Below are 21994 nucleotides of genomic sequence, written 5' to 3' on the forward strand. Positions count from 1 at the left end.
AAATAAACGTTATTTTTTTCAGTAAGAGTAATCTAACTAATTACTGCTTCCTCCATTACAACGCCGTTACCGTTACTGTCAATAAAAATGCGGCGTTACTATAATTGAGCTCACTGAAGCGGTTTTCATCCGAGTAGGCTCTCTCTCAGCCATTAGGAGCTGCAATGTTTTTTCTCTGGTGTGTGAGTGTTTATGAGGCGCGGGACTCGACAAAAGCGAGGCGAATGCCGCGAGCGTGCTCGACAGTGCGCGAGAGAGACCGAGTGTGTCCGAGAACGCGCTCGACAGTGCGCAAGAGAGGCCGAGTGTGTCCGAGAACGCGCTTGACAGTGCGCGACAGAGACCGAATGTGTCCGAGCATAAATACTTTATTTATAAATAAATTACACATATCAGCATTTGAATAATCTCTGTAGCATATTGGTATCATATGCAATGTTTTAATTAGTTTATATAACATAAACTCCAAAATAACCTGCAGGGAACGTTCAAACATATTTGTTTGACGGTTGTGAACACGTGCGGCAAACACGACTAGAATTTGGCTAAAATAACCTCTGATGATGACGTTCTCTGTAGATTATGAAAATAAACCCCCAAAAGATTATATTGTATTATTATTATTTATGTTGATACATTGTTCAGTATTATATTGAAAACACTTTTTGTTAAACTTACTATTGTGAGGAAGAAAATACTTCAAGTAGGCTATACAGAATGTCTACCAGTTGTTAAGGTGTGTGAGTTTTATCATTTTAATTATATGCACTAGTGTATGTGTATGTATATTTTTATTAGGCTACTATTTATTTATTTTTGGTACATTTCTTAAGAAGCATAATTTATTTTTAGACTTAATTGTTGGCCAGTTGTGGTCTGTGCAATTAATATTAAAAGTTCTAAACCATCTGTTGTTTTATTGTTGCACTATAGTAATGATAATATTTTAATATTTAAGTTAATAGGTGTCTCTCACATTGTCCCACAGCAACATTAAAATAGTGTAGATTAGTGTACAATGTTTTATAATAATAAGATGTTCTATTTAGTGTCAATTTCATTCATTTAACATTTCATTTTTTTTTTAAGTAACGCAATAGTTACTTTCCCTGGTAATTAGTTACTTTTGTAATGATGTAATTCAGTTACTAACGCAGTTACTTTTTGTGAGAAGTAACTAGTAACTATAACTAATTACTTTTTTTAAGTAACTTGCCCAACACTGGTCAACAGTGTAATTATAGATGTAATTACATGCAGGTATTTTTTTTTAAATATAAGTACAATGTAAAACTTAGACACAATAAGTGAATTGTATCAAGTTATTAATTTAAATTATATTCTATAGTAGTTAAAGAGATATTTTTAATGTGATGATCAATCCTCTTGATACAACGTCAGTAACTCAGTATCGCAAGTATTCATAATTATTTCTGCACTTATGGTGCGTTCACACCGGACGCGAATAGCCAGTCAGGCGCGAGTGATTTCAATGTTAAGTCAATGCAAAGACGCGTTACGCGCGTAAAAAATTCCTGCGGCGCGAATGAGCCGTAGAGCGCGGTGCGGTAGACGCGAATACGCCTCATTCGCGCGTCAAGTTCGCGCGAATTGAGCGTCTGGCGCGTTAAGCGCGTTCCGCGCGAATGATTTTATTTGTGCTATTTGTGCATTCACGGGTTTGATGCGAATTCGCGTCTGCCGCCCGAGTTGAAAAATCTGAACTTCTGCGTCAATTCGCGCCGCGTTAACCAATCAGGAGCCTGCTTGCTGCTGTCACGTGGTGAAGTGACAGTTTATAATGTTATTTTATGTTTGGCCTCAATAAATTATTTTGTAATATGACTAAAATGCACAACAAAGCAAATCTTTCACATAAAAACTCGATTTCAATATATGAGAGATACTTATTTTGTATTGAATGCTATTTATTCCATATCTATTCTAGATTATATGAAACATAATTATTCTAATGTAAAGACAACAAACACAATTTAGTGTATAAAAACAAAAATCACAGGACAGGTTTCACTTTTGGAGGCTGACTCCATTTATTATCAAAACAAAAATAAATGACAGATTAGGTGGGTGCGGGCGAGGGTGAACCTCGCGCCGGGCTGTAGAGCGCGGGCTCGACAGGCAGCGACCACTCGAGCGACCACTCGAGGCCGCCTACGCTGTCCTCGTCAGCGTCCTCACCGTTAGGTCCACCAAACCTAGCTCCTGGAGCAAATTGTGAAACTCCTGAAACCCTCCGGAGGGTCTGGTGGACCCGAGTACAGCGACGATGTCCCCTACGCAGCTGTTTCTGCTCTCCAGAGCATATACGAGCGGTGACTCTCTCGATTAATGCTAACGCTAATGCTCGATAAACATCTAAAAAAGATGGCCGCCAAAACTTTCACCTCTGACGCGCGTAAATTTCGCTTCAAACTTTTGTTTTTACGGGCGTTAGACACGCGAATTAACACAGAGTGGTCAAGCGTCAAACTAGACGCGGCAGGCGCGAATTTGACGCGCTATTCGCGTCCGGTGTGAATGCAGCATTAGACCTACATGTCTTAATGAAAAAACAAAAAAACAAACAAACAAAAAAAACATAGTACATTCTTATTCTGACCTCCATGAAATCCTGCACGACTCATGAGTTCCTCCCAGTCTGAGCCTGCTCCTAACAGGGCATCCAGAGCGATCATTGGAGCATCATGACCACTCCGACCAGCCCAACCTGACAGGCTGAAGCTCTTGTAGGCCTCATCTCGTTCTGCTGGTCCATACTGGTTAGGCCAGGTAACTGGGCCAGTCCCCAAAGACAATGCTCTGAGATCCAAATACCTTGGAGGATGAGAAGAGAATGAAAGGTTTGAGTCAAATAAGTGTAATTTTAGAGGAAGTCTTTCATAATGTTGACCAATTAAAAGTTGGCTTGAAACAGAAGTTGCAATAATATTTCCCCCCCTTCTGTGACGTATATCCGAGTGAAAGCTTCTGGAATGAGAAAAAAAATTACTTGATTTCGTCCTAGGGAAGTGAAAGCTTCAGCGCAGGTTCTGCCAGGAAGACATAATGCCACGTAATTCATTTCAATCATACATTCAGCCAATTACGATCATACACCAAATATATAAGACTGATATAACTGTCTCATTCGCAGCTCAAAGGTGACGCAGCCGAGGTTCCGCTCGCTACTCTCACTTAGTTCACACTTCACTTCAAGTTTTTGATAGGCGATTCATTCCTCCTGCTGCTGTCACTGTATGTCAGGATCCTGCTCTTACTGTCTTGTCTGTTTTGTCATTGTTTAATGTTTCCTTGTTGGTTTTGTGTCTGAGCACATGGCTCTGTCTTTGTTTGTGTTTGCCATGTGCTCCTCTTGTCCTGCCTCCTTGTTTTCTGTTACCACGCCCCATTGTTTAGTTCTCGTCTTGCCCTCATTTCACTAATTGTGCTCACCTGATCCTCATGTGTTTGGTCCCTTTCATTAATTGTGCTCACCTGATCCTTATGTGTTCTAGTCCCTTTATATTGTGCTTCTTTTCCTCTTGTATTTGCTGGTTCGTTTTGGTGTGTTGTCTGTGTTCCGTGTGTGCATTAAGTTTCCACAGAAATTGACAACCTCTGAGATCGTTTGGAGTTCTCGTCATTCTGGTTCCCGTTTGGCTTCCACTCAACATTATTCACACCACTCATCCTCTCCGTTGTTTGATGTCCTGGTCACCTGCCTGCTAAATGTGGTGTTCTGAGTATCCTCATCTGTATGAATTGTCCATAATAAACTGTTTGCTCTCTGTTCATTCTGCGCCTGGGTTCTCTCTCTCTAAACCGTGACACTGTATCCCCAGATCCGATATCATCCAAGGTAAGGACATTTTGGGCGTTTTTCCACTGGGTTCGTTTGCTGCGGTCCGAACCCGAGTGCGCTAGTTCCCGGCGCCCCCCGCAGCGTTGGTCTGGTTTCACACTCAATTAGTTGTATCGAACCCAGGTGCGTTTGCAGTGATCTTACGTCATCGCAAACGCACACGGAAAATGCATGGATAATACAACTCGACTGAGCATAGCTGTAATTTGTCTGTTTTTGTGGTGCTATTATGCACAACATAGTGAGAGACATCACCTCTTCAGTGTCCCACAACGTTCCCCTGCCACTCATGGTTGTCGTGTGTGAGGAAACAATGATATCGACAGTGATACGCATGCGCGGGATACTATACTTCCTGAACAAGCGCGCACCCGAGTCCGTGTTGCTTGCACATTAACGCGAACCGCGCCACGGTTCGGGAGCAACCGAGCTCAGACCACCTCCTCCAGGTAGTCTCGGGTTCGGTACTCTAGTGCGCACCCGGGTCCGATGACAGCGTTCACATTAGCGATTTTTCATGCGAACCGTGCCCCGGTCCGCACTAAACTGCCAGTGTGAAAGCGCCCTAATTTAGCCGCTTGGCTGCTTCCATCACCAGCGAATGATGGTGGATTCTTTCAGCCCCAAAACGCATGCTAGCAGAGGACATTCTTCTGTCCATGGTGCTGAACCTCCAAGTGCATCTATTGATCATTCCTTTATATAATAATTTCAGTGAATCTGTGTGTACTTTTTCTAACTGTAGATTTTCAGGTTTTCAGTTTTTGCAGGGATCTGCACCTGAAATTCGTCTGCCCAATGCGTTTCAGACCGGCAACACAAGGTAAAGCGCATCATCAAAGAAAATTCTGTGCGGCCACCCTTCCACCCCTATTAATCTGGCAACACTTTCTAGCTACCTTTCCTCTTACCCTGATCCATCTTTTATTGATATTTAATTTTTAGACTATCTCAAGGCTTTCGGGTCAGTGTTCTCTCTACTCTTGTCTACTACTTATGTTGCAAAAAGACTGAGGTAACGTTAACATAATTCACACATGCTTAATCTCTCTCGCTGCATTAACAACTGCATTAATCTGCTAATAATTCAACAGCCTGTTGTCAATTATTCCATACTTATTCTCTGATATACATATATTTAAACAGCACATGGGCCACGTTAAATTGATTACCAGAATTTGTTGGCAAGGCCCGCAGGCCTTGTAATTGACACATGTGACCTAGATGATGGGTGCTTGTCGGATATTAGGTTTTGGGCATTTTTATTAGATAACTGGAATGGCATCTCTTTTTTCTACAATGACTTTCCCGAATCCTCAGCTGATCTTAAGCTTTTTACTGACGCTGCCAGTGGCAGTGGTTCGCAGGAAAATGGTCTGTGGAAATTCGCTTCCCTGGCCCAAGTGTCAGTCTCATCTGCTCTACATGAAATTTACCTGATAGCTGTAGCCAGCGTCCTATGGGGTTCCGCTTGAACACTTAGACGTATCATTATGTACTGCGACAATGAAGGAGTCGTCGCTATCATAAACAAAGTTTCAAGCTATAATGTCAATTCTTAGATGTCTCACTTGGCAGTCTGTTACCCATAACTTTATCATTAAAGCCAAACATATCCCTGGTTATTCAAATGCAATTGCATTTGATGCACTCAGATGCATTCTCTCGCTTTCGTTTTCAGGCTTTCAGACGCCTTCGCTCCATCAGCCTACCAAGATCCAACGACGTACCCGACTCTGGCCGATATCCTCTTGAACTAAGAGCCAGCTATGACAAATTATTAGTTTCTGTTAGATCTTACATATCCAAAGGAGTTGGACCTTCAACTCTTGAAACAGTGTTACGGTTCAAGGCATTGACTCATTCTCTCTCCCTGTGTGTGCGCGTGTGGGTGTCTGCTGTGGGTGATTGTGGCTAATCAGCTTATCAGCGCCAGCTGCGACTCGTCAGCTCAACTATATAATGTCTGTGTATTTCGTCATGTGTTTCAGATCGTTTGGTTTCTCCTGTGGTCGAGTCCTGGTCCCATTCGTGTTCTCTGGCACTTATTCTGGATATCTGTCCCTAGCTTCCTGGTCGTTCATGCGGTGCTTCACTGTTGATCTGGTGTTGCCCATTGCGTCCCTGCGCTGCCTTGAGACTCTGTTACCTGCCATCTGACTTCTCTGACCCTTTCTATCATCACTGTTTTTTTTTTCACCCGCTACTGAATCCGCTTCTACTTCCTGACATACAGGGGTGTCCTGGCCAAGATAGGCAGCTGAGTTTGCATTTACAGTTATACATCAAAATTACGACATACAAAATAATTTATTTTATTTATTTATTTTTTACATATAAACATAAAACATGCAACTGGTTAAAGTCTTAGGTCTATTATTTTGAATCTCGTGGTTTAAAATTCTCGACTATACGCAAAACTCTGGCTGGGATTCAATTCTATGCTTGGTTACACAATCTAGTGTCTAGTTAATAAGTGTGTGCGTGTGGGTGTGGTCACTGATCCCTATCGCTGATCTGCGGCAACAGCTGCATCTCATAAGCGGCGCCAGCTGCAGCTGATCATCGTGCCTACTTATGTTCACAGTTTCGTCTTTGTTACAACCAGGGGCCTGTACCATGAAGGTAGCTGAACAAACTCGAGGTTACAGGATTAGTTTTGAGTTGACAAAACCAAACCGATGCAATCAGGCTTTATTGGTACCATGATGCAGCTCATCAACTTTCTCTGTCAACTCAGGCTTTGATCCTTAAGCTATGATTACTCCACGCGCGCGTGCACATAAAAGAGTGACGTCGACACTGAACAACCAATCGCGGGTCGAGAGCGATATATTTTTCCGCGGAGGAGCAAGAGATAATCATTCAAAATTACGATGAATTTAAATATGTATTTCAAGCTCGAAACAATACGGTCTCTGCTGCCAAAGCAAGAGAAGACTGTTGGAGAAAGATTGCTGAATGTTAATGTGTAAGTTAAACAAATACGTTCTATATTTATGTGAAATTATGTATGTATGTATGTATGTGTAGCCTATATGTGTAATATAGCCTATAGCCTATTTTTATAATATATAAAAAATGATACATGCACATAGTATCTATAGATAGACTATAGGCTATATTACACATAGGCTACACATACATAAATAATTTTACATAAATATAGAACGTATTTGTACTACTAAGAAAGCTAGGGAATCCTATCATAAGATTAACAGAATAATAATATAGATTATTATATTGTATAGTACATTTGTGCAATTTGCTTTTTGAAAAAAAAAATAATAATGTGTTCATGTGATTTCACCCTATCAATATATCTTACCGGCAATTTTATAAAAGCCCTCTTTTATCGACATGGCCGATAAATGTCCGGGGAACACTATTAATGAAACTATTCATGTACTCCTGCAGAGCGAGGACCACCTTACGAATGGTTCGACAAACATATGTTTTCCCATAGCTTCTGTGCGTCACCCACCGTGCAAGTATGTACCACTTGCAAAAAAAAAAAAAAAAAAAAACGCAACGCAATACCATTTGCGTTACAGCAAGTGCATAAATTCGACGTGTTAAATTCTTTATGTGCGGCTCAAGAAGTTCGCAAAGATAAGACATTCCTTCCGCGGAAAATCTGTATCTTTCATACAAGTAACTATCAGGAAAGGCAAGGGGATTTTGTCTGGCTAAAAACTCTTTCTCTACGAAGTGCTCGTCAAACAATTTGCGCTGAGATGTCACAGGATTTGGAAGAAAAGGTGAAGTCATTGTAACAGACACTGGGAATAAGTTACGTCACCTATATGTTTCTTTGCTCTCAGCTGATTGGTCAAACTTCAGTCTGAGATCTCAAATCCAGAACATAACCTGCCCCGGAGCAGGTTAGCCGTGCAGCGTAAGATACCATGGCAACGAACACCGATTAAAGCCAAGCTACTTTCATAGTACCTAAAACCCAGGGTTGGCGGAAACTAAACTGAAACATAGCTGGCTAGCCACCTAAACCGGCTTCATGGTACAGGCCCCAGTTGTTTTGTATTCTCTCGTTTCTTTCTCTCTTTTGTTTTGGAAGTGTTTGTGTCCAGGTACGGTGCTGATTGGCTCCTGCAGGCTAATGACTGGCTCATCTTCATTGGTGCATTCGATTCCAGGCACACCTTAAAAGTCCTGATGTCACTTCCTTTGGGAGGGAACATTGTGTTGTTGTGAGGACAGAATTGTTGGTTTTGGTGACTGTGTATGTGTGATTAGATGAATTTTGACTGTTAAGAGCGATCATTGTTTGTTCTCTGAAAATAATTACAGATTGTAAGTAGGAAACTGTTTGGTATTTCGACCCTATTGACTGTTACTGACACTGATTTGGATTGCGTCCTTTACCCCCTAGACGGGGCGTAACAGTCTTGTCGTTGTCAGATCATTGTGGAGTTTTCCTGTGTTGATTCCCGTTCCTGTTTCTGTCTGGCATTTCCCGTTCCTGCTTCTGTCTGGCGTCTTCGTGAGTCGGTGTGTTCCTGTTGGATTGTTCTTAGTGTTCTTCGTTCTCCGTCTGGATTTCTCACACCTGGCACTTCACGGATACCTTCCAGCCTTACCACCACCATCATCCGTGTTGCCCATCGAGGTCCCTGCGCCACTCTACTGCCACCGTGTTTTTGTGTGTTTGTTCATATCTGACTTATCTGTTAAACTTTCAATAAAGAGTATTTTACTTGCATTATTGCATCATCCTTTTGAGTCGTTACAGAACGATCTGACCAAAGATGGATGCAGCGAATGGATCACCTGTCACTCATCGCCAGCAGCATTACAAGAATGGATGCTCAGGAAGAGAGTCTCACAAACACGGGTCGGGCGGTGCAGGCTCTAGTGGCGCAGGTGTCCGAGCTCACCCAGCAACTACAACATCTGAGAGCTTTGGATAAAAGCGTCTGCCAAATGCATAAATGTAAATGTATGCTTTTATAATAAATTGTCTATCTATCTATCTATCTATCTATCTATCTATCTATCTATCTATCTATCGTAATAATGTATGATTTGCAAAAATGAAAACTGCTGCTTCGGTGTAGATGAGAGAATCAAAGTGCACGTTGTGCACATGTAAGATATTTGTAGTGATTCGTCAATTTAGCTCAAAGGAATTATTAATTAATTTATAGGGAATTCGAAAGAGTCACTTATTACAACCGAGCAAATGACTCGTTCGCGGTTCATTTGAACTGGCTGTAACTATCAACTCTGCAACGGATATAAATATCCGAACTATAGTGAAACACCATAGTTAGCAAGGTAACTTAGATCAGAAGTTTAAGACATTAAATTCGTAAGCACATAACACAATACTTCTCTTTAAAATACAAACAAGACTTTATTGATTATTCTAACACATAAAACTAATATCTATGACAAACACACGCACACACATTTATACGAGTTGCAGAAAGAAAGAGAGTGAGGAAAGAAATAGTTTTAAGAGTGAGATGATGAAATCCCAAGTTTCTATATGCACTTATAAGACATGACCTGGAACGAACCATCAATCATTAATTTAACCCTTCTATCGTTTCTTAGACAGGTTATTACATTTATATCAATACACCAGTTCAGCTTAAGAGTCTGGAGGCAGTACTTGCTTGTCTTTGCTTTGGGGATTCGTTCTTTGGCTGGTGTCCTCGTGCCTGATGTATGGGGCGGCCAGTCACGTGGTGTGCTGGCGGATGAATGAAAGTCTGTGAAAGCTGGAAAGCAGGCTTTGCAAGTCGAATCGTGGACCGAAACTGTGCCGCAAAACTTAACTTCGAACCGAGACTCACAACGGAAAAGAAAGGAAACTAAGAAAAGAAATTGAGACGAGAGTAGATGATGGCTTGAATGAAGTTGTTTAACCCATGTTCTTCTGATCTTGATTTGGGTTCTTTCGTCTGCGCGTTTACATGGTTAGTCTGTCTGGTCTCTTCTCCCTTCGCGCACTTTTCTAACCTTGTTGAGAACTCTTCTGAGAGTCTAAGATTTTAAACTCACATGTTTGTCCAGCCTCCTGGATCAGTTCTAACCAATTAGACACTGTCTTTATTTAGGAGGTGGCATTCTTTTCAGTTCTGATCGTAAATCATGCTTATCTGTGCTCTCCTTACTCTCTAAGCTCTAGCAGAGAGGAAAGAGGCCACAGTTTAGACATTATTACTATTATAAGAATACGAAACATTTTACACAATTTCAATCAAGCCATCTTTTGAATTAAGAACATACGATCATGCTGACAGGAAGCACGACACACTTTCATTCACACACCTAATAGTTATAACAATTACATGAATTATATGGGATCTAAGCATATTAGACACATATATTGTAGACACAAAATAGAATCATGTAGTTGCATGATGTTTGATTATAAGTCCATTGAAAATTGTTCTGGGATGGTTTTATGTATTTATAGGTAAAATCTCAGTTTTTGTGGTTTGAAGAGATTAGAAATCTGGTTTGGTCATTCAGAGGTCCTAAGAAGAACCTGTCTGTGTCTGTTTTGTGTCTCTGTCGTGGGGGTCGAGCAGCTTCTGCTGTTATCTTGATCGAGCACTGAGCCAATCATTCTTTTCCAAGCTACCTCACATTGACAAGTTCTTCCTTTAGTTGGGCTCATAAAAGTTCTTAGCTGGGGGTTTTCGTTGGTTAGGTAGACTGGCAGGAGCCGGGATGGGTGATTTGGGGCTTGGAATGTTTAGTTCTGTGTGGAGTTACGTTTTAACAAATCACCTGGAAGATTCATTTGTGTTTTGGTTCGCACTCAGTCCTACACGCTACATTGATTATGGCCAAGCATGCGCCCTTAAAATAGCATATGAATAACATGCGCAACGCGCCACTGACTTTAAACAATTTTTTCCTGGTTAGTGGCGCAATTGTTTTCTAAACCTGCAAAATAGCATTAAGGAACGTTTGCGCCGGAACACGCCTCCTCTTTGCGCTGCACCGCCCCCGGGAGCGCAAGTGTATTTCCTAACTTACGGACGTGCTTCTGTGGAGGGAAAAGTCCGCTTTGCGCGGGTGCAAAATAGGAATGATACATGCGTCGGTGTACAAAGTCAATTGCGCTGGGTGCAAGATAGGGCCCCTTGTTGTTTATACTGCTAAATATAACTTACTCAACATCACACATTAACCTGACATCGCTAGCTTCAATCTAAATCGTTACTGCTAGCACAATACGCTAGTACTTCGCTAGCGTGCCATCCGTCCGCTCTTTTTTTTTTTTTTTTTTTTGAGCGTTCCCTTTACGAGTTCATCAAACAACTTAGGTGAGTAGGATCAGTCAGTCAACAAACATGGTGAGTCATGTCATCTTCTCCTCTTATTGTTACTTGCACCTCATGTAACATGTTTAACATAGCGTTCTCTGTCAGCACAGGATTTACATATGATAAATGCAGGGAGATAGTCAAGCTGACGGGGAAGATTTCAGAACTAGAGACACACATCCAAACTTTAATCGAGGATAGTAAGCATGCAAGGGCTTTAGATACTGCTTTGGATGCGACTAGCTTAGTGAACTCTGTACATTGTTCGGTTCCGGCTGTAGAGCCCGTGCAGCAGGGCAATTGGGTGACAGTGAGGCGCTGTAGTCGCGGGACAAAACACCGCTCTTCCGTTCTGATTACAACTTCAAATAGATTCTCCCCACTCTGTGAAACGCCCACTGAGAATCCTGTTGAATGTGCCCTAGTTATTGCCGATTCTATTACACGGAACGTGAAAATAGAGACACCAGCCACCATAGTCACATGTTTGCTGGGAGCCAGAGCGCCTGCCATCAAAGCAAAGCAAAAGTGCTGGCTAATGCTAATCGTAAATTCTCTAAGATTATTATTCACGTCGGCACTAATGATGTTCGACTCCGCCAGTTGGAGATCACTAAAATTAATGTTAAAGAGGTGTGTGAACTCGCAAGTACTATGTCAGGCACTGTAATTTGCTCTGGACCCCTTCCTGTTCACAGGAGTGATGATATACTTAGTAGACTGTCCTCACTCAATGGCTGTTTGTCTAAGTGGTGTCCGCAAAATAATATAGAATCCATAGACAATTGGAAAAGTTTTTGGGGCAGACCTGACCTGTTGAAAAGAGATGGTATTCATCCCTCCTGGGACAGTGCCGTCTGCCTGTCACGAATCAATAGAGGATGCAAGATGCAAGTAAAAGGTTTATTTGGAAATAAACAGGAAAGTCAGGACAAACACACAACACAGTGGCAGAAGAGAGGCTCAGGGACCTTGATGGGCTACCCGGTGGTGGTGAATGAGTGATAGGCAATAGGTCCGTGGAGTACCAGAGGCGAGAACAATCCAGGCGGGAAACGCTGAACACGGAGAATAATCATCCAGGCGGAAAACGTAGAACACAGAGACAATAATCCAGGCGGGACGTTGAACACAGAGAACGCCAGACAGGACAGGAACGGGATACAACACTGGTACACCACAACGATCTGACAACACAAGACACCAGTCACAGAGCATATAAAGGTGAGTGGGATCAGCTGGCACTGATGATCAAGCGGTGATCAGAGGACACACGCACACGCGCAATCACACGAGACGAGGAAGAGAAAGTGAATTCATGGACCGTGACATTGCCAGCTGTCTCACGTCACCAAGGTCAGATTAATCCCATCACATAGAGCCTCTTTCACCTAGATATCATAATATAGAGACTGTGTCTGTTCCCCGAATTAGGACATACAAAAAACTTCCAAACCCATCTAAGGGTAACATTTTTATTGATGTTCAGCAAATAAAAAACAGATATAATACAAATGAGCAAATGATAAAGCTTGGGCTGAATATTCGATCTCTTACTTCAAAAGCACTTACTGTTAATGACATGATTACAGACTATAATCTAGATGTGCTGTGTTTGACAGAAACCTGGCTAAAACCAAACGATTACATTACTTTAAATTAGTCTACCCCGCATGATTACTGTTATAAACATGAACCTCGTCTGAAAGGCAACGGGGGAGGTGTTGCTGTAATTTACAGTAATATTTTCAGAATTACTTAGAAATCTAGTTTTAAATATAATTCTTTTGAAGTGTTGGTGCTTAATGTAGCAATATTTAGTGTAAATGATAAATCACGTTTGAGATTTGGGCTGGCTACTGTATACAGGCCACCAGGGCACCATACAGACTTTATCAAAGAATTAGCTGACTTTCTATCAGAGGTACTGGCTGCAGATAAAGTCCTAATTATAGGTGATTTTAATATACATGTAGATAATGAAAAAGATGCATTGGGATTGGCACTTAAAGACATTCTTAACTCTATTGGAGTTAGACAACACGTGTCAGGACCTACTCATTGTCGTAATCATACTCTAGATCTAATATTTTCACACGGAATCAATGCTGATGCCGTTGAAATTCTGCAGCAGAGCGATGACGTCTCAGATCATTATCTAGTCTTGTGTAAACTTCATTTAGCCAAGGCTGCAAAGCCGACTCCGTGTTACAAATATGTTAGACCTATCACTTCTGCCACTAAAGATTGCTTTATTAATAATCTTCCGGATCAGTTTCATCATCTCAGCATCCTTTCTCTTTTCCAGCACTTTAGACACAGTTGCTCCGTTGCGCTTAAAGAAGATTAAAGAAAATAGCCCACACCCGGGCCCTTAAGAGAGCAGCTAGAAAAATGGAGCGCAACTGGAAGAAAACAAAACTAGAGGTATTTTGCATTTCATGGAAAGAGAGCTCGATTGCATACAGAGAGGCCTTAAAAGCTGCTAGATCTGCTTATTTTTCCACCCTATTAGAAGAAAATAAACAAAACCCTAGGTATTTATTTGAAACAGTGGCTATACTAACGGAATAAAGTTTCCAAGCAGCACAGAACTTCTTCACTTATAAGATTGATAATATCAGGGAGAAAATTATAACCATGCAACTGTCTACTACAGTATCGCATCAGGCAGTGCATTGTAGTCTCCCTAAGGAAAAATTTGATTAATTTATTGCTATAGAAGAGGAAGAATACGCTAAACTCGTTAAATCATCTAAATCGACAACATGTATGTTAGACCCTATACCGACTAAGCTACTGAAAGAGATGCTTCCAGAGGTCATAGATCCTCTTCTTAATCATTAATGAATCTTTGTCATTAGGATATGAACCAAAAACTTTTAAACTGGCTATGATTAAACCGCTTGTTAAAAAAACGCAACTTGATCGTACAGAATTAGTCAATTACAGGCCGATCTCGAATCTACCTTTTCTGCTGTAGGGTTTGAGGGCGAACCAAACACAAATGAATCTTCCAGGTGATTTGTTCAAACATAATTCCACACAGAACTCAACACTCCAGACCCCAAATCACCAATCCAGAACCATCAAATCCAGGCTCCAGCCAGTCTACGCAAACCAACGAAACCCCCCAGCTAAGAGCTTTATGGCCATGCAAGCAACTAAAGGAAGAACGTTGTCAATGTTAGATAGTTTGGAAAAGACAGATTGGTTCCGAGATGGCAAAGCTCAAGGCCCAACCAAGATAACAGCAGAGGTTGCTTGATCCCAAGACAGATATAAAAAAAACAGACCTCCTTCTTCCTAAGGACCTCTGAATGACCCCAGGTTTGAAACTGAGACTTTACCTATAAAAATACATAAAATCATCCCAAAACAATTCTCGATGGACTTATAATCAAACATCGTGCAACTACATAATTCTATATTGTGTCTACAACCTATATGTGTGTCTAATATGCTTAGATCCAATATAAGTCATTTAATTGTAATAACTATTAGATGTTTGAATGAAAGTGTGTCTTGTTTCCTATCAGTGCGATCGTATGTTTACAATTATGAAGATGGCTTGATTGAAATCTGTGTAAAATGTTTTGTAATCTTATAATAGGAATGATGTCTAAACTGTGGCCTCTGTACTCTCTGCTAGAGCTGGAGAGTAAGGAGATCACAGATAACGCATGATTTACGATGAGAAGTGAAGAAAATACCACCTCTCAAATAAAGACAGTGTCTAATTGGTCAGAACTCATCCAGGAGGCTGGACAAACATTTGAGTTTAAAATCTTAGGACCCGAACAAAGCTTTGGGGGAAGATGAAAAAAAACGATCATGGAGAAGCCATGACGGAGTAACCAGGCAGACGAGTAACCATGTAGACGAGCAGACGAAAGAACCCAAATCACGATCAGAAGAACATGGGTTAAACAGCTTAATTCAAGCCATCTAACTACTCTCGTCTCGATTTTCTTTCTTTTCTTAGTTTTCTTTTCTTTTCCGTTGTGAGTCTCGGTTCTAAGTTAAGTTTTGCGGCAAAGTTTCGGTCCACGATTCGACTTGCAAAGCCTGCTTCCAACTTCAAAGACTTTCCATCCATCCGCCAGCACACCACGTGATTGGCCGCCCCAGACATCTATCCAGGCATGAGGAGACGCCTTAACCCGGGAACCCCTTTTACGCTGACAAAGAAAATCCCCAAAAGGAACGCAAAGACAAGCAAGTAGCCTCCAGACTCTTAAGCTGAACTGGTGCATTGATATATATTTAATAACCCGCCTAAGAAACGATAGAAGGGTTAAATTAATGATTGATGGTTCGTTCAGGTCATGTCTTATAAGTGCATATAGAAACCTGGGATTTCATCATCCCACTCTTAAAACTCATTCTTTCCTCACTCTCTTTCTTTCTGCAACTCGTATGAATGTGTGTGCGTGTGTTTGTGTTAGATATTAGTTTTATGTGTTCGAATAATCAATAAAGTCTTGTTTGAATTTTAAAGAGAAGTGTTACTTGTGTTATGTGCTTATGAATTTAATGTCTTAAACTGCTGATCTAAGTTACCTTGCTAATAAATAGTGTTTCACTATAGTTTGGATATTTATATCCGATGCAGAGCTGATAGTTATGGCCGGTTCAAATGAACGCTGGACGAGTCATTTGCATGGCCGTAATAAGTGATTCTTTCGAATTCCCTCTAAATTAATTAATAATTCCTTTTGAGCTAAATTGACCTGTCAGAATCACTACATTACATTACACTGTCAAAGATATTAGAAAAGGCGGTATCCTCACAACTATGTTCCTTTTTAGAAAGAAATTATATCTGCGAGGATTTTCAGTCAGGATTTAGACTGTACCATAGTACTGAGACTGCTCTCATTAGAGTTACAAATGATTTGCTCTTATCATCCGATCGTGGCTGCATTTGATACTATTGACCACAACATTCTTTTATATAGACTCGAAAATGATGTTGGCATTAGTGGAACTGCATTAGCATGGTTTAAGGCGAGACACTGCAGGTGAATAGGGTAATTTTTTTAACTAACAGATATCACCATGAAACTTTCCCAGTTGATTACCTACATTAAGATGAGAAAAAAATGTATTACAAGTTTTCTGTAATTTAATGTTTAAATATGCAAATTAGGCAATATCTCATTAAATATGCGTTAATTTGTATATATTTAAAAAAACGAAATCTGAGTATTGGATAAAGCCAGGTTAAAAAAATTTTTTTCATTGTGTTCACATATTAGATGGGAAAAGAATTACAGAGGGATTTATGGATATCTACTTTTGTTATCCTGTAAATCAGAATATACTGTCAATAGCCTTAAAAAAAATTATTTTCGCCATGTTTTTTGGAATAAAATGTTATGTATATCAGGCTAGGAATAATATATTTACAAATCCCTCTGTAAATGTCTTCATAATATAACTAGGTACAAGACTGGAAAGTTTGGTGTATATAGGTACTACTGAAGTGGAGATTTCGTACTTGGAGTATGAGAGAAAGGTCATTTTGAGAAAACGGGCTTTAAAGATTTATCATCAGCCAATGAGATTGCGTATTCAGCCCTTATACTTTCGCGATTGGTTGCTGATAAAAAGGAAATTACCATATTTGGATCCGACAGCATTGTACAGTGAAGAGAGAGTTTTCCAGCGGTGCCTGTGATGACAGAGAGCAGACAGAGATCGCGGATCGGCGGGATGATTTACAACGACAACTTTTGTTGAATTTATGCGAAATCTACTGACGCAAACAGACAAAGTGTTGTAAAATAAAGACCTAAATGTGTATTTCGGACGTTTTTTCACCACAGTCTGAAAGAAGACATGCTATTGAAGACAAATATCCCAAAATCTCAAAATTGACCAGTAAATAAAAAACAATGTTTTTGCCTTCCATGTCTCGCCTTAAAGGCACAATATGTATTTTTTTAATTTAAAAATATAAAAAATCACTATATCTATGTTATATATTTTTTTAAGTTGTGTATTTACATTATCCCGACAGTTCCAATTAACTTCTAAATCCAGAGAAATTAATATTTTAATTCGAAGACACGGACCGTGTCTTTATTTCCGTTTTGTCGCCGTCATATCCGTGTTGTCTCTGGTTTCCGCTCGTGCTGCCATGGCAACCAGAGCTATGAACCAGAGCCCTCTGATAGTAACCAAACTGACGCGGAAAACTGTGTAGTTCGCAATGTCTATTTGCACGCTGTTGTTGTTTCGTTCAAACATTATGGACCATGGCAAGCAGACTTTGGATAAAAAAGGAGAACTAAACCGAGAATCAATATCAGCGCGGTGTTTTCGAGATGTCGAGAGCTCCCATAGACAGTATATAAACGAGAGCTCCACGTCCGAGACTTCGACAACTCCTACATGTACTTTATTAAACAGGTGAGCACATTTACATAAAACTAATCAAGGTTATATAAGTTCAACAATGATAAAATGTTAGAATATGATCTGTATGTTATTCTAATGTTGATCTAGCTTACTGCTAGTCTCATACAGGCAAACTAACGTTAACACATACATTTCAACACATTCAAATGCAGTTTAGTGTGATAGTGTAATGTTAGAGCAAGTGAAACAGCGCTGCGTTACCTCTCAAGTTTAATTTGTCTAATAAACTGACCTGTGAGTAGTAATTCTGCGTGTAGTTCGGTAGAATGAAATGTCCATATTCCTTTTATATCCGCGGGACTCGCATCGCGTTTGGAGCTGATAGCTGTCTCTTAGCAATCCCGAACTGCTTCATATCACAGTCATGATAAAAGCATCGATGTATTCAGTAATCCATATACATTATTAGATCGGTCGGCTTGACGTTGACGACAAAATCCATAATTCATAGCAAATGTTGCGTCATCAATCTACGCCTTTGTTATTGTAAATAGGTTAGCGACCCCTAGTGGAGAAAAAATCCCATATTGTGCCTTTAAATCATTATCGCCTTAAATCATTAATCAATCAGATATCTGACCGTTATCAGTTTGTAGCAGTAAACGAAGAGATGTCTCATCGATCATTCGTTCAGTATGGCGTACCACAAGGCTCAGTACTAGGACCGTTGCTTTTCACTCTGTACATGCTACCCTTGGGAGATATCATTAGGAAGCATTATTTTTCACTGTTATGCTGATGATACTCAGCTCTATATTTCTTCACGAGCTGACGAAACGTACCAATTCACAAAATTAACTGAATGCATAGTTGATATAAAAAAATTGGTTGACTAGTAATTTCCTACTACTTAATTCAGAAAAAACGGAGATTCTAATTATTGGACAAAAAACGTCCTCACGTAATAACCTAGAATACTGTCTAACACTTGATGGCTGCTCTGTCAAGTCTTCGTCGTCGGTTAGGAACCTGGGGGTGCTCTTTGATACCAATCTTTCATTTTAAAGTCACGTGTCTAGTATCTGTAAAACCACATCTACATTACGTCATATGCTCTCATTGACAAATGTGGAACAATTAGTTAATGCGTTCATGACATCAAGGCTAGATTATTGTAATGCTCTTATGAGTGGTTGCCCTGCACGCTTAATAAACAAATTACAGCTGTTCCAAAACGCAGCAGCTCGAGTTCTTACCAGAACCAGGAAGTATGACCATATTAGCCCTGTTCTGTCTACACTGCATTGGCTCCCTATTAAACATTGTATACATTTTGAAATATTGCTGATTACTTTCAAAGCACTAAACGGTTTAGCTCCGCAGTACTTGAGAGAGCTCTTAACGCATTATAGTCCTTCACGTCTATTGCAATCTCAAAATTCCGGCCAGTTGGTAATACCTAGAATGTCAAAATCTACTGCTGGTGGTAGATCCTTTTCCCATTTAGCACCAAAACTTTGGAACAGTCTTCCTAACATTGTCCGGGAAGCAGACACACTCTGTCAGTTCAAAGCTAGACTAAAAACACATCTCTTTGACCTAGCATTCACATAACACATTATAGACTTCTATAATTCAATGTTAGGCTGCATAGATTAGGTCAGCCGGAACCGGGAACACTTCCCATAAATCCTGATGTACTCATTACATCATAAGAAGAATGGAGTCTACGCTAATATTAGTCTCTCTGTTTATATGGGCGTATCCAGGGGGCATCCAGATCTGATGAATTGATAAATCTCAAAAACTGATGATTTATGGGTGTGAGGTATTAAGTCCAGCTAGTGGTCCCCTCTTGACCTATTTATTTTTTTATTTGCTTTTTGCTTTTTCTCTTTGTTTTGTTGAAATTGTGTAGAAAACTGTCTGTATTGTTTTGCGAGTTGAAGTTGTGTATTGTATTGATAGTAACTTCTTTTGTATCTTCATGCAGGAGCTGAGGGCCACTTACTGTCCTGGTGCTGTGGTAGTGGGGTCTCTCCTTCACCTGAGAGTGCCGTGTTTCACCGTGTGGTCTGGTGGGGTGTGAGTATTGAGTGTTCTCTTACGAGAGGTCTCTCGTACTGCGTAAGTATCTTACGCTAGGGGAAATTCCCTTTTCCGCGAGATATTGAAGCCAAAAAATTATCCTTAATTTTGTATTATTGTAAAACGCGTTGCGGCAGCATACAGACATAGGCAAGACGGCTCGTGTGCCTATTGGCTGTTCTGCGGCAACTGCAGCAGCCTATCGAGCGAGGCCTAGCGTGAGGGTGACTCAGACCCAATGAGGGTGCTTCGCGCCCACTGCGTCACGTCCCGCCGAAACGGGCGTGGCTTAGGCCTATAAATCCAGCTCGCAGGCAGCTGATATCTGATTTTTCATCTCTTCAGCGAAGCACACGCATCGCTGGATCCGGAGAGAAGCCGCGCCGTCTGAGGAAGCATTTGCAGCGAGACGAGTCGTCACTGAAGTCGCTGGCCGTGCCGCCTTCAATCGCCTTCCTGCTGCGCTATCCGGCGCCTATATCCTTTACACTCTCTGTTGTGTGTGTGTTCGCCGCCGTAACACACACTGTCTAAAAGAGCTTGCGTCTTTTTAAAGATGCCTTCCTGCGGCTTGTGCAGAGCCACACTCAGCGACGGGAACCGCCACGTTATCTGTGTTTCCTGCCTGGGTGAGGATCATGCAGCTCTCGCGCTCGCTGACGGCGGCTGCCATCACTGCGAGCTACTGCCTATGGCGACTCTGAGGACTCGCCTGGCATATTTCACTGAGATTGCACCTCCGCCCGGAACCTTCCCCCACCCGTCAAAGCTCGCCGGTTCGCCCGCCAGCTTCACCGGCTTCGTCAGTGTCTCTTCCTGACGGACAGCGGCCGCCGTCTGCCGCCACTTCCGTCGATGACGCTGATGAAAAAGCCGCGTTGGGGGAGGATGATTCCTGCTCTCTCCTGGCATCGGGCAGAGTGCCGCGCCGAGCGTGGGCTTCCGGTCTGCTTCGTCTCAAGGTCAATCGGAAATGCATCGCAGCTCTGAAACCTTGGAAAGCAAACGACTGGTACCAATCAGGTGTAAGCCTGGGGACTTCCTCAAGTGTGAAGGTAGTGTCTACGGACGCATCCACCTCGGGATGGGGAGCGCTGCTCGAGGGCAGACCGTTCTTCGGCCAATGGTCGGAACGGGAGAAGCTTCTGCACATAAACTGCCTCGATATGCTGGCAGTAGACAACGCGCTGACGCGTTTTTGTCCCCAAATACGGGGACACCACGTCCTGGTCCGTTCGGACAACATGTCAGTGGTGTCCTACATAAATCGCCAGGGCGGCCTCAGGTCCCGAAACCTGCACAGGCTGACAGAACGCCTCCTGGTGTGGGCTCAGCGCAACCTGCTCTCGCTGAGAGCAGCGCATGTGCCAGGGCTCCTAAACGTAGGACCGGACAGACTGTCCAGGAACAATGTTCCGACAGGCGAGTGGTCTCTACACCCACAGACAGTCCAGCTGCTGTGGAAGAAATTCGGCAGAGCGGAAGTAGACCTGTTCGCGTCTCAAGAAAACGCTCACTGTCTGGAATTTTTCTCCAAGAGCAGGGACGCGCTGGCTCATGTATGGCCCCGCCGCCCGCTCTATGCCTTTCCTCCCGTCTCTCTCCTGCCTCAGGTGATAGAGCGGATCAGGGAAGAAGGATGCTCAGTGCTACTCGTAGCGCCGTTCTGGAAAAACCAACCCTGGTTCCCAGTTCTGATGCAGCTAGCGAGCACTGCCCCATGGCCAGTGCCAGTGAGGAGGTCACCTCCTCTCTCAGGCCAAGGGCTCGATTTGGCATCCGCGCCCAGAGCTGTGGTCCCTTCATGTTTGGGCCATCAACGGGTACCCGCTGACCTCACAAGCGGAGTGTTAAACACGATCACGCAGGCTAGAGCTCCGTCTACGCGACGTCTCTATTCCTCGAAATGGTCAGTGTTCTCCAGCTGGTGCACAGCTCGTGGCGTGTCGCCCCCAGACTGTGGGGTGACGGAGGTTCTCTCCTTCCTACAAGAGCTGTTGGACAAGGGAAGGTCATGAAAGGTGACCCATTCGAGCCTTTACAGACGATTGATCTTAAACACCTGTCTTTCAAGACAGTGTTTCTTCTGGCTCTCGCTTCAGTGAAGCGCATAGGGGACTTACACGCGCTCTCAGTAAGCACGACGTGCATGGAGTTTGGGCCTAATGACTCAAGAGTTATACTCAAACCTAAGCACGGTTATGTTCCAAAATCCCTCAACACACCGTTTAGGGCGCAGGTAATTTCCCAGTAAGCCCTACCGGTCTCTGACGAGGAAGGAGACGCGAGCTTCCTTTGTCCAGTCAGGGCATTAAGAGCTTATGTGTCTCGCTCATCTGTCTTCAGACAGACGGAGCAGCTCTTCGTTTCGTTC

The 21994-nt window shown here is 42.1% G+C and overlaps 1 protein-coding gene across 1 annotated transcript in view; it reads right to left on the reverse strand.

The window, feature by feature from the left end:
* Positions 1-21994, reverse strand: part of adprh (ADP-ribosylarginine hydrolase) — a 504999-nt gene that overhangs the window by 64681 nt on the left and 418324 nt on the right. Inside the window, exon 7 of the mRNA XM_082152910.1 lies at positions 2621-2835. Within this exon, the coding sequence (XP_082009036.1) occupies positions 2621-2835 (215 nt within the window). The remainder of the gene's footprint in view (positions 1-2620; positions 2836-21994) is intronic.

The sequence above is a fragment of the Leuciscus leuciscus genome (genome assembly GCF_965113295.1).
Source record: "Leuciscus leuciscus genome assembly, chromosome: 21".
Taxonomy (NCBI): domain Eukaryota; kingdom Metazoa; phylum Chordata; class Actinopteri; order Cypriniformes; family Leuciscidae; genus Leuciscus; species Leuciscus leuciscus.